Below are 12,736 nucleotides of genomic sequence, written 5' to 3'. Positions count from 1 at the left end.
GTCTATAACTATTTTTTAACAGTGTCTCTGTGTTCTCCTGTAGGTTTTTGTTTGTTTGTTTGTTTGTTTGGGTTTTTTTTTTTTGGGGGGGGGGAAGATTGGTTTATTTTATTTTATTTTATTTTATTTTATTTTATTTTATTTTATTGGAAAATCAAGAGAATAGCCTGTCTTATCCACTTCTAAAGTACCAATCGGTTTTTCAGTAAAAATGAAAGAAATGAGAAAGAATGCAATGGTAGAAAGATTGTATCCCACAAAATTCAAACAAATCAGGAAAACATTTTGCTTGGAGATTGGTTGTTGAGTGCACGAAAGAATAAACATATCCCTTGTAGAGTACTCGTGGTCAAGTTAAAAAGTACCCTTTTACCCAAAAGCTCATTTACCCTAAATCTCATTCAGATGTGACAGTGTACGAATAAATACAGTATTTCTGACGGGAGTTTCAGCACTGTATGAGTGGGCTGCCTGAAAGAGAAACTAAAAATTAACTTTCTTTCGTTGTGTTTGAAACAAGGGCAATCACAAATGGGAACGTGGCGCTGTAGTTGAAAGCCAAGGGAGAGTATTAAAACCCACCGTACTTCTATTCTGGCTCTCGCTGTTCAGCGAGCTCTGAGGAGGTTTGGGCTCCCAGCGGCCCGTAGTTTCCCTGGCAACCGGCAGGCAGCGTCTCCGGGAGCGGGATCTGAGCCGCCCGTCCCGCGGGGCCGCGGAGTGGGGACGGCGCTGCCGGGACCAGCCGGACTTGCGGGGACGGGAGAGGGGCCGAGGGGAGTGGGGCGTCCCCCTCGTCCTCTCGCTGGGTCCGTGGATATCCCGCGGGGGCGTCGCCACGGGAGCCTCTCGGCGGTGGCGGCGCTCGAAGCCCCTCGGCCGCTCCTGCCGCTGCCGCGCTCCGGAGAGTTGGCTCTCGCCAGGGTAAGGAAGCAACCTCGCCTTTCAAATCCTACTGACTTCAGTTCTGCCTGCCTTAAGTGACTTCTAGGACCGAACTCCAGGCTGCACTTCTCCTCCTTTGAAAGTAGTCTTTTAGAGGTGCTTTTCCTATTTCCATTTAAAGTGTCTGTCCTTTGCTTGAAGTCTGTCGGCTGCCAGTAGACGGGTCACTTCTGTATCAAACCTCGTACGTCGCTTGTTTGATTCGCGACTGTACTTCAGCCGTCTGATCTCTTTGCAAACACGTGCGACTGGCTTTCCGAGCTCCTGACTACGCAAGGGCTTTCATCTCTGAAAGTTGAGACCTACTTATGAAGACTACTTTTCCTGCTCAGTGCCACTTCCACCTCTGCCAGTATATTGCCTTAGTTGCATTTTTACAAAACCATTATCACTGTCCTTACTTCTGTCTTCATTTCTGTCCCAAAGGGCTGACATTGTTCCTGCTTATTGTCACACTTTTTATTGTTTACTTTTTGTCATGATACAACCACTGACTTTTCTAGAATTAGTCGTTAGTTAAAACCTCAATAAAGTCTTTGACGTGTATCTTAATTACTTCCTGGGAAATAGAATAAATTAAATATATCTGAATTATTTCTTAATAAAATAAAAAATATTTGTTGTTATTAGCAAGCTGACTTCCCATTATGAGCAATTGTATATTTCAAAGGCTGACACTGATAGCAGTGTTTTGTGATATATGATGCTACTGTTAAGAACTTATCTGGTGCTTTTATAGTATAAAATGATTTTGATTCTTATTTTTCTGATAGTTAAAAATGTGTCTTCTAACTAATGTGATTAGAATGCAATTATAATAAGCTGACATAAAATCAGTAGATTTTCTTTCAATGTTATTGTCTTTTAGGGCTTCAGATTATTTCTGGGTTTAATGGCGTGCATTTTACCAAATATTTCACATAAGGGTCATGTAAGTTTTTGTGCGTTCTGAAGATACTTAATTGTCTAATTGTGGTATGCTAATTCTTTTAAAAAGACTGTCACTGGAGACAGGCTGCATTCTGGAAATAGTAGGAAAGAGAAGACAGGATGTACAGTGGGTGAACTGATTTGAATCACTATTTCTGATTAAATCATCCTTCAAGAAGTATTTATTTAAACTTTCAATTTTAGTTTTGCTTTTATTTTTGCTAATTTGGTAATCATTTCTTGACATTCACTAAAACTTAGGTGCTAGATGTAATTCTTTCCACAAGTCATAAAGACATAGCATATCTTTCTTACCAGAAACAGAAATAATCCTAAAGATTTCATAATTTTGATAATGACTGGGAAATGAGATACTGGAAAGCAGTGCCATGAAAAGGGACGTGGGAGTCCTGGCTGATGGCAAATTGAATCTGAGTCAGCAGTGCCCTGGCAGCCAGGAGGGCCAACCATGCCCTGAGGGCCATCAGGCAAAGCATGGTCAGCTGGTCGAGGGAGGGGATTGTCTCGCTCTGCTTGGCACTGGTGCAGCTTCACCTTGAATATTGTGGCATTTCTGGGTGCCACAATGTAAGAAGGATATTAAGCCATTAGAGAGCATCCAAAGGAGGTCAACGAAGATGGTGAAGGGCCTTGAGGGGAAGCTGTATGAGGAGCAGCTGAGGGCACTTGGTTTGTTTGGCTTGAAGAAGAGGAGACTGAGGGGAGACCTCATTGCAGTTACAACTTCCTCCTGAGAGGAAGAGGAGGGGCAGGCACTGGAATTTTCTCTGTGGTTACCAATGGCAGGACCTGAAGGAATGGCCTGAAGTTGTGTCAGGGGAGATTTAGGTTGGATATTAGAAAAGCAAAAAAAAAAATCTGCCTCTCTAATTTTTGCTGATCTCAGTATTTGGAATTTAATCACATTTTTGACAAAAGCAGGTGTCATCAGCTTGTCTGGATGGCAAGCATTCTGCTCATCCCTGAGGCAATGTTTGTTTCTGTGTATTATTTAATTTGCCTCCTATTATTTTCATTTCTATATAGTGTCATTTCTTCTTTAAGAAAGGAATGTAATTTCTTATTTACTAAATTGTTTTTTTTACCATCCAAAATACACCATAGCATAAATTACTGAACATTAATAATATTAAAAACTAGCAGTTTCTCTCTTGAAATTTTATTAATATTTGAAAACTTGTAATTTCCCAGGAATAATTTATCTGTTAATTTTTTTAGGGACACTTTAACCCAATTGCGTACATATATAGTGACACATGTAGCTGGTGCATTGACATATGGAAGATAAGTGTATCTAAATCAGTATTTAAGGATGTATATAGAAGGTTATTTTTGCACTCTTTTTAAAAAATAAAAGTAATTCTTCTTACGTGGAATTGGAATTCATGTTATGTCTTCTTTCTTTGCTGCCTTACATCTCTGTTCTTATCTCTTACTGATTCTGCATTTGGGTTTTGTTTCCTGAATGTGCTTGCTCTTCTCTTCATTCCTTCATCCTGACTATTCCTCAGATGGTTGCTTTCTTCTGATGTAACTGTACCTAGCCAGCCTATTTCACTCTGGGCTCTTCTGCTGAGCCCCATAATGCTGCTTGCATTCCTGTAGGCTACCCTAGAGGCAGATTGTAGCTAATTCACTTTAGCTGCAGGTCTCGAAGAACATAAGAAAAGGGGAGCAGGTTAGGAAATGTGTGCATTTGAAAGACTGAGTGACAAGACTCCTAAAATTATGTTGTGCAGTGCGTAGGGTGTATAAGAATAAACCTTTGTTTCCTAGGGCACTTATTCAGATTTTTGTGATTGTTTGTTCATGTCAGTTTTCTGGCCTGAGGATTCTAACCCTTGATAGTCTGCCATATAGGAATGAAAATTATTTTATGTTTTTAATATTTTCCTATGCTAGGAAGAAATGTTCTAAGAATGTCATCACGCATCGAAATAAAACCAAAGACTGCAGCACAGAAAAGCAAGACTTCCTCTCCTTCACCATGTTCTTCAGAACCTGCAATTAAACCACAGCCAAAGCCTAGTGACAAGCTGAATCCTAAAACTATTAATCCGGTATGTATAGGTGATGGAGGGTTTGTTTGTTTGTTTAAAACCCATCTCTGGTTGGAAAATATTTCCTTACTTTATGAAATGGCATGCAGGACATGCTTCTTCTGGTCCTGTTTTTTAAATTGAAATTAAAATTTTGTTATTAATCACCTCTTCCCTACCTTCTAAGACAAATGCCTGAGGCATAACCTTGTTTATTACATTTTTGATAAATGGGTTTTGGTAAAATTGTGGTTTGCATGGTAACTGTCCTATGTACTGTTGCCCTAAAAAGAGATTTAGAGCTAAGAGTTAAAGAGAGTTGTTTTGTTTTTTTTTTTATATATACTTCTAAACTTTGATACCTGCTGCTTTAGGGGAATTTATTTCAGTTATGCAATTAAGCTAAGAATCGGGCAGCATCTTGAAGATCATCAAGACTTCATGAAATCTCACAAATTAATTGCTGGTGAGCATTATTTCAAACTCACAATTACTGTGAATATGTAATACTTTAGAACAAAATTTGGGCTCTTGGAAGCAGAACAATGAATGGAGTTGTTTATTTCATGGAACTCATGTGCCTGAAGAACTAGCATTCAATACACGAATTATAGCTCACCACTGGCCCATATAATTTGACAATTAGTAATATCACAGGCTTTTTGGAAAGTGAATTAAATGCAGGAGTACTTCGGTGAGGTGGTAGTTTGCAATTAACAGAGACAGATACAGATGTGGGCATCTTTTTTACTTTAAATCTTTTTGCAAGTAGCACAATGACTTGAATAAGCCATGAAGTCATCAAATCATGCACACAATGTTACTGATTTTAATGTAGGTTCAAACACTCAAAAGATAAAAATTAAGATTTCATGGTATTTCCTTTTAAATGCTTTGTGATAAGGTGTTTAAAAAGGGAAGCAGCATTGAATAATCATGCTAATACATAATACAATAGTTCATATGCATAGGAATCATGTATATGATAAAAAACAAATTTGTGCAGCTTTTCTACCTGTGAAGTTCCTAATTTCCTTCTCCAGTGAGTTCTTTCTAGATTCTCACCTAGTATGAACCTTCTTGCGCATTTCCAGTGCCCTCATACCATCTTGCCCAATTTTCAGTATTTCTCCCACATCTTGCCACCGTGTACTTTTGTCTATATTCAGATCAAGATGGAATTGCAGTAAAACTGCCTTCTGCATGTTACCAATATAAATACAAGAGCATAGGGAAAGTGAGAGCTCCTTAATCAGTTAAGGAGAGAACCTGTAAGGCCTAAGTATTAACATTTGCAAGAGAAAATAGAAAAATATGGTATTTCCATTGGGAAAATGCTGATTCTACATCATTTATTTAAACTCCCTAGCCAGACAATTCTGAAGAGCAGTTTCTGGTAAGTATATCAAGTATGTTTTCCACCCCATAGCTGCAGGTTTTTTTCTTTTATTTGTTTTAGAATCATATGAATAAGTTCTTTTTTTTGGTAAACTGCAGTTTTAACATATTTATAATAGTTATAAAACCTTACTGCTCCTTTTTTCTGTCTTTGCAGTTTGGTGCCTCTTCTCAATCAACATCTGCATTTGCTGCCATATATGCTAAAGGAGGCATTCCGTGCAGGTGTGTAGGGTTTGTTTATATTTTTACTAAATATATTATGAAATACATCTCTTCATGTTTGATATTTTAGTTAGGTTGTTTGATTCCATTAATTTCTGGAAAGATTTCTAATGCTCAACTCTTTTCAAAGCAGAAAGCAATTTTCCATGCCTTTGAAATTGTTTGGGTTTTTTTATGCTATATTAATACTAAACCCACATTTTTAAAGAATAGTTAAGTTTGTGCAGACTTAATTTCTCCAGGTAATCCTGTTTATTTCTCCCTACTAACAAAGATAGTAAAATTATTGCCATTTTAGTAAGCAGACCTCTTGCAGCCTTTTTCATGTGAAGTAGTTAGTATGACAACATTTTATTGAATATTCCAACTGTGTACTTGCCAGCAATATCAGACATTAACAAAATACTTTTAAGTAATAGTTTATGGTATTACTTTTGGCTAGAAAATAAACATTAAAGTGTTTTCTTACGAGGATGCAGAATTACTTTACAAAAATTTAATCATTAATACAATGTACATGTATTGTATAAAATAATCATTAATACATAGTGTTTACCTGTACCTTAGGAGTAAATAATAAATTCCAATATGATTTTCTTTCAGTTTCAACTGATTTCCCCTATCAGGAAATGTTAGGAAAATGTTTCTGATACTTACCAAAATAAGTAACTTTGCAAAAGCATCTTCAGTGTTGGGATGAGAGGCATCTATAATTTTTATAACCTTTATTTCCTGATTTCTATGTGATTAGGAGCAGAATTTTGGAAACTGCCATGTTTTGGGAAATGATTATAATTTCACTGTTAAATACCATTATACATATACTAGCTTGGATTTGATGATCTCAGAGATTTTTTCCAACCTAATCAGATTCTGTGATTTTGCTAAGGAGAATAGGATTTATCGGGATTGTGTATATAACACAGTAATATCACAAACTAATTGCTGATACATTTAAAGGGAATAGTGCTAGTAATAAATTATGTATTCTTATATGATGATTTGTTAAAACTTTATTCTTTATATAGGTTAGTGCATGGATCAGTAAAGCACAAACTGCAATGGGAATGCCTTCCTGAAACTGTTCCCTTTGATCCTCTCCTTGTAACATTGGCAGAGGTAAACTCAATTTCTTGCAACATTAAGCATACAACCATTTCCTAATTGCAACTGTCATTTATTAACAATCTGAGCTAACTAATTTAGGCTCACATACTAGGGAAATACAGAAAACCCCACATTTGTGAAGATCTTGTATGAATGAAAATGGTCAAGAGCATTGCTATTTGTAGTTCTTTAGTCAGAGCATTCTAAGAGAGCTAGGTAGAGCTGTTTAATCTTCAACATACTGGCCAAATGCAAAACTGCATCTCAGATTTCCAACTGTTGAATGAAATCTTCATTTGTAGTTTTGCAGGTTCTTTTGTAAACTAAATTGCTTTGATTATTTTTGTATATTAAGCCTACCTGTTGAATTAAGAGTGTTCTTCTCAATAGATTGAACTAGTACAGTGAAAATAGCATCCTGTAAATAAGCTGAAGAGCAGTACTATGCATTATGTTGAGGCTTCTGTTTTCTCAGAACCATCTGTGACATTTATCACCAAATATGTTTCAGGTGTCTAAATAAATGATGAATCCAATGCTGTAGATAGAATAAAGTGTATATCCACAGGTGGCTTATTCTCTCTTGGTTTTTTCCTTTATTTTTAAAAGATTAAAAAACCCTGTCAATTCCTAAAGTAACATAAAGCTCATGTTGTGGAAAGAAGAAAGGCTTCAGCCCTTGGCCTTTAAGTCTTTGAGTTCTGCCAGTGAGGCCTTCTATACTAGAAGGGCATCTTTGTGCCATCAACAGGTTTTTGGTGTTACAGAGAGGGGTTTGTGGTGGGGGGGCATCTTTGCTTCCATAGTTCATCTAATTTTTTTATCTTTAGGGTACAAAAACATAGCCTGCTCTTGTTCCTGGTCTTGTTGAAAAAATACCTAGGGTAGTTAGATTTCAGGTAGTGAAGGACACAAATTGATTGAATTGACTGTATTCATAATGTAAGTTTTAATATTCAATGCTCCGAAAGAAAAATTAATTAGAATATTCTGTTTGGAGAGTTGTACTGAGTGGCTCCACATGGTGGAGTTAGTGTACTTTATGTTTTGAACTGATCTGACAAAATCTAAACATTATCTTGCTGCTATGTGGAACTTTTTAAATGTGTTTTTTTTTTTAAAGAAGGCACACTATTAAGAAACACATTTTACATTTGCAACAGGGACTAAGAGAGACAAAACATCCCTATACCTTTGTTTCGAAGGAGGGTTTTAGAGAATTACTTCAGGTTGAAGGTGCTACTGAAAAAGCAATTCCCTTGTTGCCTCGTCTAGTTCCAGTCTTAAAGGCTACGCTGGTATGTCTTTCTCTTCATGCAGAGATTTTAATGGATTTGATTTTTTTTTTTCTTTTGCTGGTGAGAACTACATGGAAAATATTAATGTGATAAATCTACTGCATGGGTTTTGGTTTAGGGATTGGGAATGGTTTGTCTTTCTCTTGTTAACCCTGCCTTGGTTTATTAGCTAAATATGTATTTAACTGCAAATTCAAATGGGCAACTTGTTATAGCTGTATGACAGTAGCTATGGGCAAATTTTGTGGAAATGTTCTATTAAAGGTCTGAATATAAGCAGAAATAAATACACATATTTGTGGTGTTTTTATATATGAACACGCAAAAAGTAGAAATTAGGTGAAGTAAAATGGAAATATGGGAATAAATAATCATCTGTTACATTTAACAATTCAAAATATGCTACAAAAGTAAACCAAAATATGTCAATGAGGAAAAGGGAAGAATACAGTTAAGATATTTAAGGTAATATACTTAATTTTTAAAATATTTTTAACTTTTCTACTCCTTTAGAAAACAAAGTGATGTATTGGCTTCAAGGGTTTTCTTTTTTTGACCTTTTTCATATTTTTCAGTGTCCTCTTCTGGTTCAGCAAGTAGCTGTTCTTTAATCTAGCTGTGTTTCAGTTATGATTTTATAGAAATTGCTGAAAGCTTGAAAATTCTTTGTGATCTCAAAGCAGACATGTAACAGAAGTTAAGAATTCTGTATTATCAGTATATTTGGGTTAGTTTGAAGACAAAATTAGAAATGTTATTCTTGTCTGTTCCTCAGTTACTGTTACTCATCTGATAATTTTTATTGTTGTACTACTTGGTATAAAGTCTCATTAAACCTTCCACTACACAAGCAGTCTATAACTTCTAGTTAAAAAGAAAACATTTAGGTCTCAGATGAGTGGAGTGAAAAATATTTAATAAACTTAAAATTTAGTACAAGAAAAAAATAAATTGTTATGAGTCTATTTCTCCATGAAAGGAAAAATGAGATAACTAAACCACTAGAGAACTCAGGGACAGAAGAACCTTCCTACGGGAGATATAAAGATGACAAGGAACCCTAGAAGTAGATAAGAGCCAGATAATTGCTGGCAGGTGACAAAGGTGTAGTTGGAGAGAACTAAATGAATTGAGGCAGAAAGTAACTGGCTCCACTGTTTCTCCAACAAAGGAAGTTATTGTTATAAATTACGTAGAAATTACACTGAATTAATTACATTTGTAAGTAAAACGGTGTCTCCCAATGTCAGCTTATCTGCATTTGAATGGTTAATATGCTGTGAAATACTGAAATTGTTGATGTAGTAAGCTGTTTTGCATGCCAAATTTTTTATTTCATCAATACTTAATTATTAGTTTCCTTGTCTCAGAAGAAATGCAAGAGTTTCACTGGCATTTTGTGGATACTTTTGGTTCTACTTTAAAAATATACCTCTGTTTTTAAATGTGGTCTCTGGAGACTAATATTCAGTCATGTTGTACTTGTATTTCTAAACTTGTAACATTATAGCAATTAGCAATTGCACAGTAGTTCTAATGTTTAAAAATACTACATGCAATCATAATGCAGAGATTGCAGTGTAGAGAAACTTGTGTGTTTGTGTGAATATTATTGATAGGGTTTTCTTTCTTTCCCCTCTGAAGGCCCATGCAGATGATGAAGTATTTGAAAGGGGATTGGATGCTTTAGTTCAGCTGAGTGCTGTTGTTGGCCCATCTCTTAATGATCATCTTAAACATCTACTCACAAATGTAAGTTTTTAATGCTGTAGTAAAAAATCCTTTGTATTTTCATGGTACTTTTGTTGAGATGTTTCCTGAAATATTTGTACAGATACATTGGAGGACTCAGCAGTTCCATGAAAAGCACTATTTCATATATTCCCTGTGAGAGTCCTTCATTCTTTAATAATATGGTTACTTGTAAAGTTCTAGCAATGTCCAAAAACTGTTGCTAATGTAAACCTAAAGTATAGGCCTGAGGAGAAATAGATGCTATGTTTTGGAGGAATGCTTATTACCAAATGAGTTTTTTGGGTTTTGTGTGAACATTTTAACAAAACTGTGACAGTTTCAATAAATTAACATAAGCAAATATTCCCACTTCCTTCAGATGAGAATTCTGCTCAAAGAGGTTTTCATTAAATAAGCTTAGAGTGGGATTATGAAAAGTATTTTTATACTGAGTCCTTCTGAGGACATCCTTCCTCTGTCAGACAGGCTTTTCATGATTTCATTTAGCTGACTTGCAAAGTGCACTTTTATAGCAAAATGAAAGGACCTTTTTTGACATCCAGTGCAGAAGAGAGAAATTGCAGCAGTTTTTTAAAAAGTATTTCCACTGTAATAAATCTCTTTCAATGCACGTGAAAAATGTGTTAACTTTTTATGTGGACAGCCCTTTAAGAATGACTTTTTTTTTTTAAGGTTGGTACTTCTTTCAAATTTTTTTGCTAAAAGAAAAAAATTTTTTTTTTTGTTGGCTAATAGATCCAGTTTTATTAAGTTAACCTTTTACTCCTCTGCCTTGACTAAGTTCCATACTTTGACATTAGTTACAAGTTACAATGTTTCTTTTCATCCTTAATTTTCCAAAGACGAAATAAAGTAACAAAAAAGAATTATTATACCCTCTTTGCATATATTATACTATATTGTGCAACAAACCTTTACTTTTCCAATAGCTTTCAAGGAGATTAATGGACAAGAAATTTAGAGAAAAAGTTACTGTTACTTTACAAAAGTTGGAGCAATATGGTGGAAAGGTGAGTTGATCAGATGGTTATTCTGTAATCTGCACATTTGAATGCAATTTTGCCAAAACAACTTTTATCTCTGGCTTTCTTGCCATGTTCTTGCTTCAGTAGACCTGGGACACATGCTTCATGGTTCCATTTTTTGAGACTAAATATGTTTCTCAACAGGAGAATAACCTCTTGCCAGAGGTTACTTTTTACTGTTATTCATGATGCCTGCCCATTCCCACTACGAGTTTTTTGTTTGGGTTATTTACTGAGGAATTCTGACACTGACATTCCAGCTCACCCTGATTAATTCAGAGGTTAGATCTACAATGCTATAAATCAAAAAGTATGCTTTAAGTAATAGGTGGCAGAGGTTTCTTCTGATAAACATTCCGTTGCCATTTTATGTTGTGCTGTACATTGTACAGAAATGAGGAAAGAAGAAAAAGTGAGGAGTATTGGCTGGGATATTGATCTAGAAGAGAAAGTATTTGCTTTCTTGACGCTATGAACACTTTTTTGTAATATATTCAATGGTCATTAATAAAGAATAGGAATAACCTGAAGAGTAGGGACCATAAATACAGGTCCACCAGTTCTGAGCTTGTGTACCTTAATCAGCAGGTGCCCAAATAATCAGTTGACATAACTTCATTTTTTTGTGTATGTGCTTATATTCATTTAAGGGCAGTAGCAGTGTTCATATTACAGACTTGAAAAACATAATGTCAAATGAAGGAGGATGGAAGTTTTTTATTTATATGAAGTGAGACAAGAAAAGAAAAATTATTTCTCATCTCGCTATTCTGAAAATTTAGGTCTAGATGATGTAACTAATCCAGTGAGTCATTACACTCTAACTCTTCTGTCAATCCCCTGGTTTCTTGTTGTCTTGTTTTGTGAATAGGTCTTTCTGTTTGTCTTTTAAAGATACTCATAAATTGTGATTACAAGCAATATGATCAAATTTCTATTCTAAATTTGTTATAAAGTATATGATTCTTACTTTTATTACATGTCCCTTCCAGAATATTACTCCTCTGTTTAAAAATCCTTATTGTTTTATGTCTGTATTTATGCTCAGTTTTAGGTATGGGTTTACATGTCCCTTCTCTTGGAATTTTACTCTCCAGCATTAGTTATCACAATGTTCCATTTTTTCAGTTTATTATTTTCAGCCCTTTTGACAGTAAATTTCTCAGCAAATAGTATCTTTTTTAGTTTTCTACTGTTTCATAATAGCAAAGATCACTAAGTAAACATTGTGAATTATGCAATTTATCGAGACTGTATGAATACTGTCATACTAGTGCTAGTGCTCCTTATTTTAACGTTACTTTGTTTTCTTCAACAGGCAACTGTGGCTATCATCAAATCTAAAATTCCAACATATTCTTCTATCTCCCCCTGAACAAGACAACTCTAGTGATTTGTACTATAAGGTGAACATCACTGACACTTATTTGGGGTATGATATATTCTCTTAAAATAATCATAACTTTTCAGTATTATGGAGAGTGGGAGTCTTATCAGTTTGTGAACATGTAATTACAGAAGACTTCTCTCTATATTTGCATATGCACTGTGCTTACAATGACATTGATTAACCTGCTATTGTTTCAAAAGCAGAGTAAATATTGATTCTTATTTTGTTGGAAACTACAGTGCTTAATATGTTTTGTATATTTGTGTGATGCAAAATAGTTTGGCAGTAATTACTTAAATAGTAACTAACTTGGTGTTAAATGAAACATTTATACCTGCTTTTGAAACATATGACTTATTTTGTGACAGGCACATTTAGGTTCATCAGAACTAGGTTAGACGTAGAACCATGAGCACTCATAGACTTCTTCAGAATCAGCTTTTCAAGGTGTGAAGCTGAACACACCAAACAAGGAGCATGTGGTGCAAAGCTAAACTTGCTCAGTGCATTCTCAGCTCATAGTTTTGGATTGCTGGGAAGGCTTGGAAAATACAGTGCAAAGGTATTGGGTTGCTCCACAGATCCACAGCCTAGGGTTTGCTC

The 12,736-nt window shown here is 35.3% G+C and overlaps 1 protein-coding gene across 1 annotated transcript; it reads left to right on the top strand.

The window, feature by feature from the left end:
* Window positions 1-741: 741 nt before the first annotated feature.
* On the top strand, window positions 742-12,154 carry PACRGL (parkin coregulated like). Its single transcript, XM_027902072.1, has 8 exons — window positions 742-924; window positions 3,799-3,956; window positions 5,491-5,558; window positions 6,587-6,677; window positions 7,829-7,963; window positions 9,608-9,715; window positions 10,648-10,728; window positions 12,062-12,154. The coding sequence occupies exons 2-8, from the start codon at window positions 3,816-3,818 to the stop codon at window positions 12,116-12,118; spliced, it is 681 nt and encodes a 226-aa protein (XP_027757873.1). The 5' UTR covers window positions 742-924; window positions 3,799-3,815; the 3' UTR covers window positions 12,119-12,154.
* Window positions 12,155-12,736: the final 582 nt, after the last annotated feature.

This window comes from Empidonax traillii, unplaced genomic scaffold (genome assembly GCF_003031625.1).
Source record: "Empidonax traillii isolate 1590-97213 ecotype Southwest subspecies unplaced genomic scaffold, ASM303162v1 scaffold834:size519909, whole genome shotgun sequence".
In the NCBI taxonomy this organism is placed as follows: Eukaryota; Metazoa; Chordata; class Aves; order Passeriformes; family Tyrannidae; genus Empidonax; species Empidonax traillii.
Note: the sequence above shows the minus strand (reverse complement) of the source record. Positions and strands in the feature narration are given on the sequence as shown.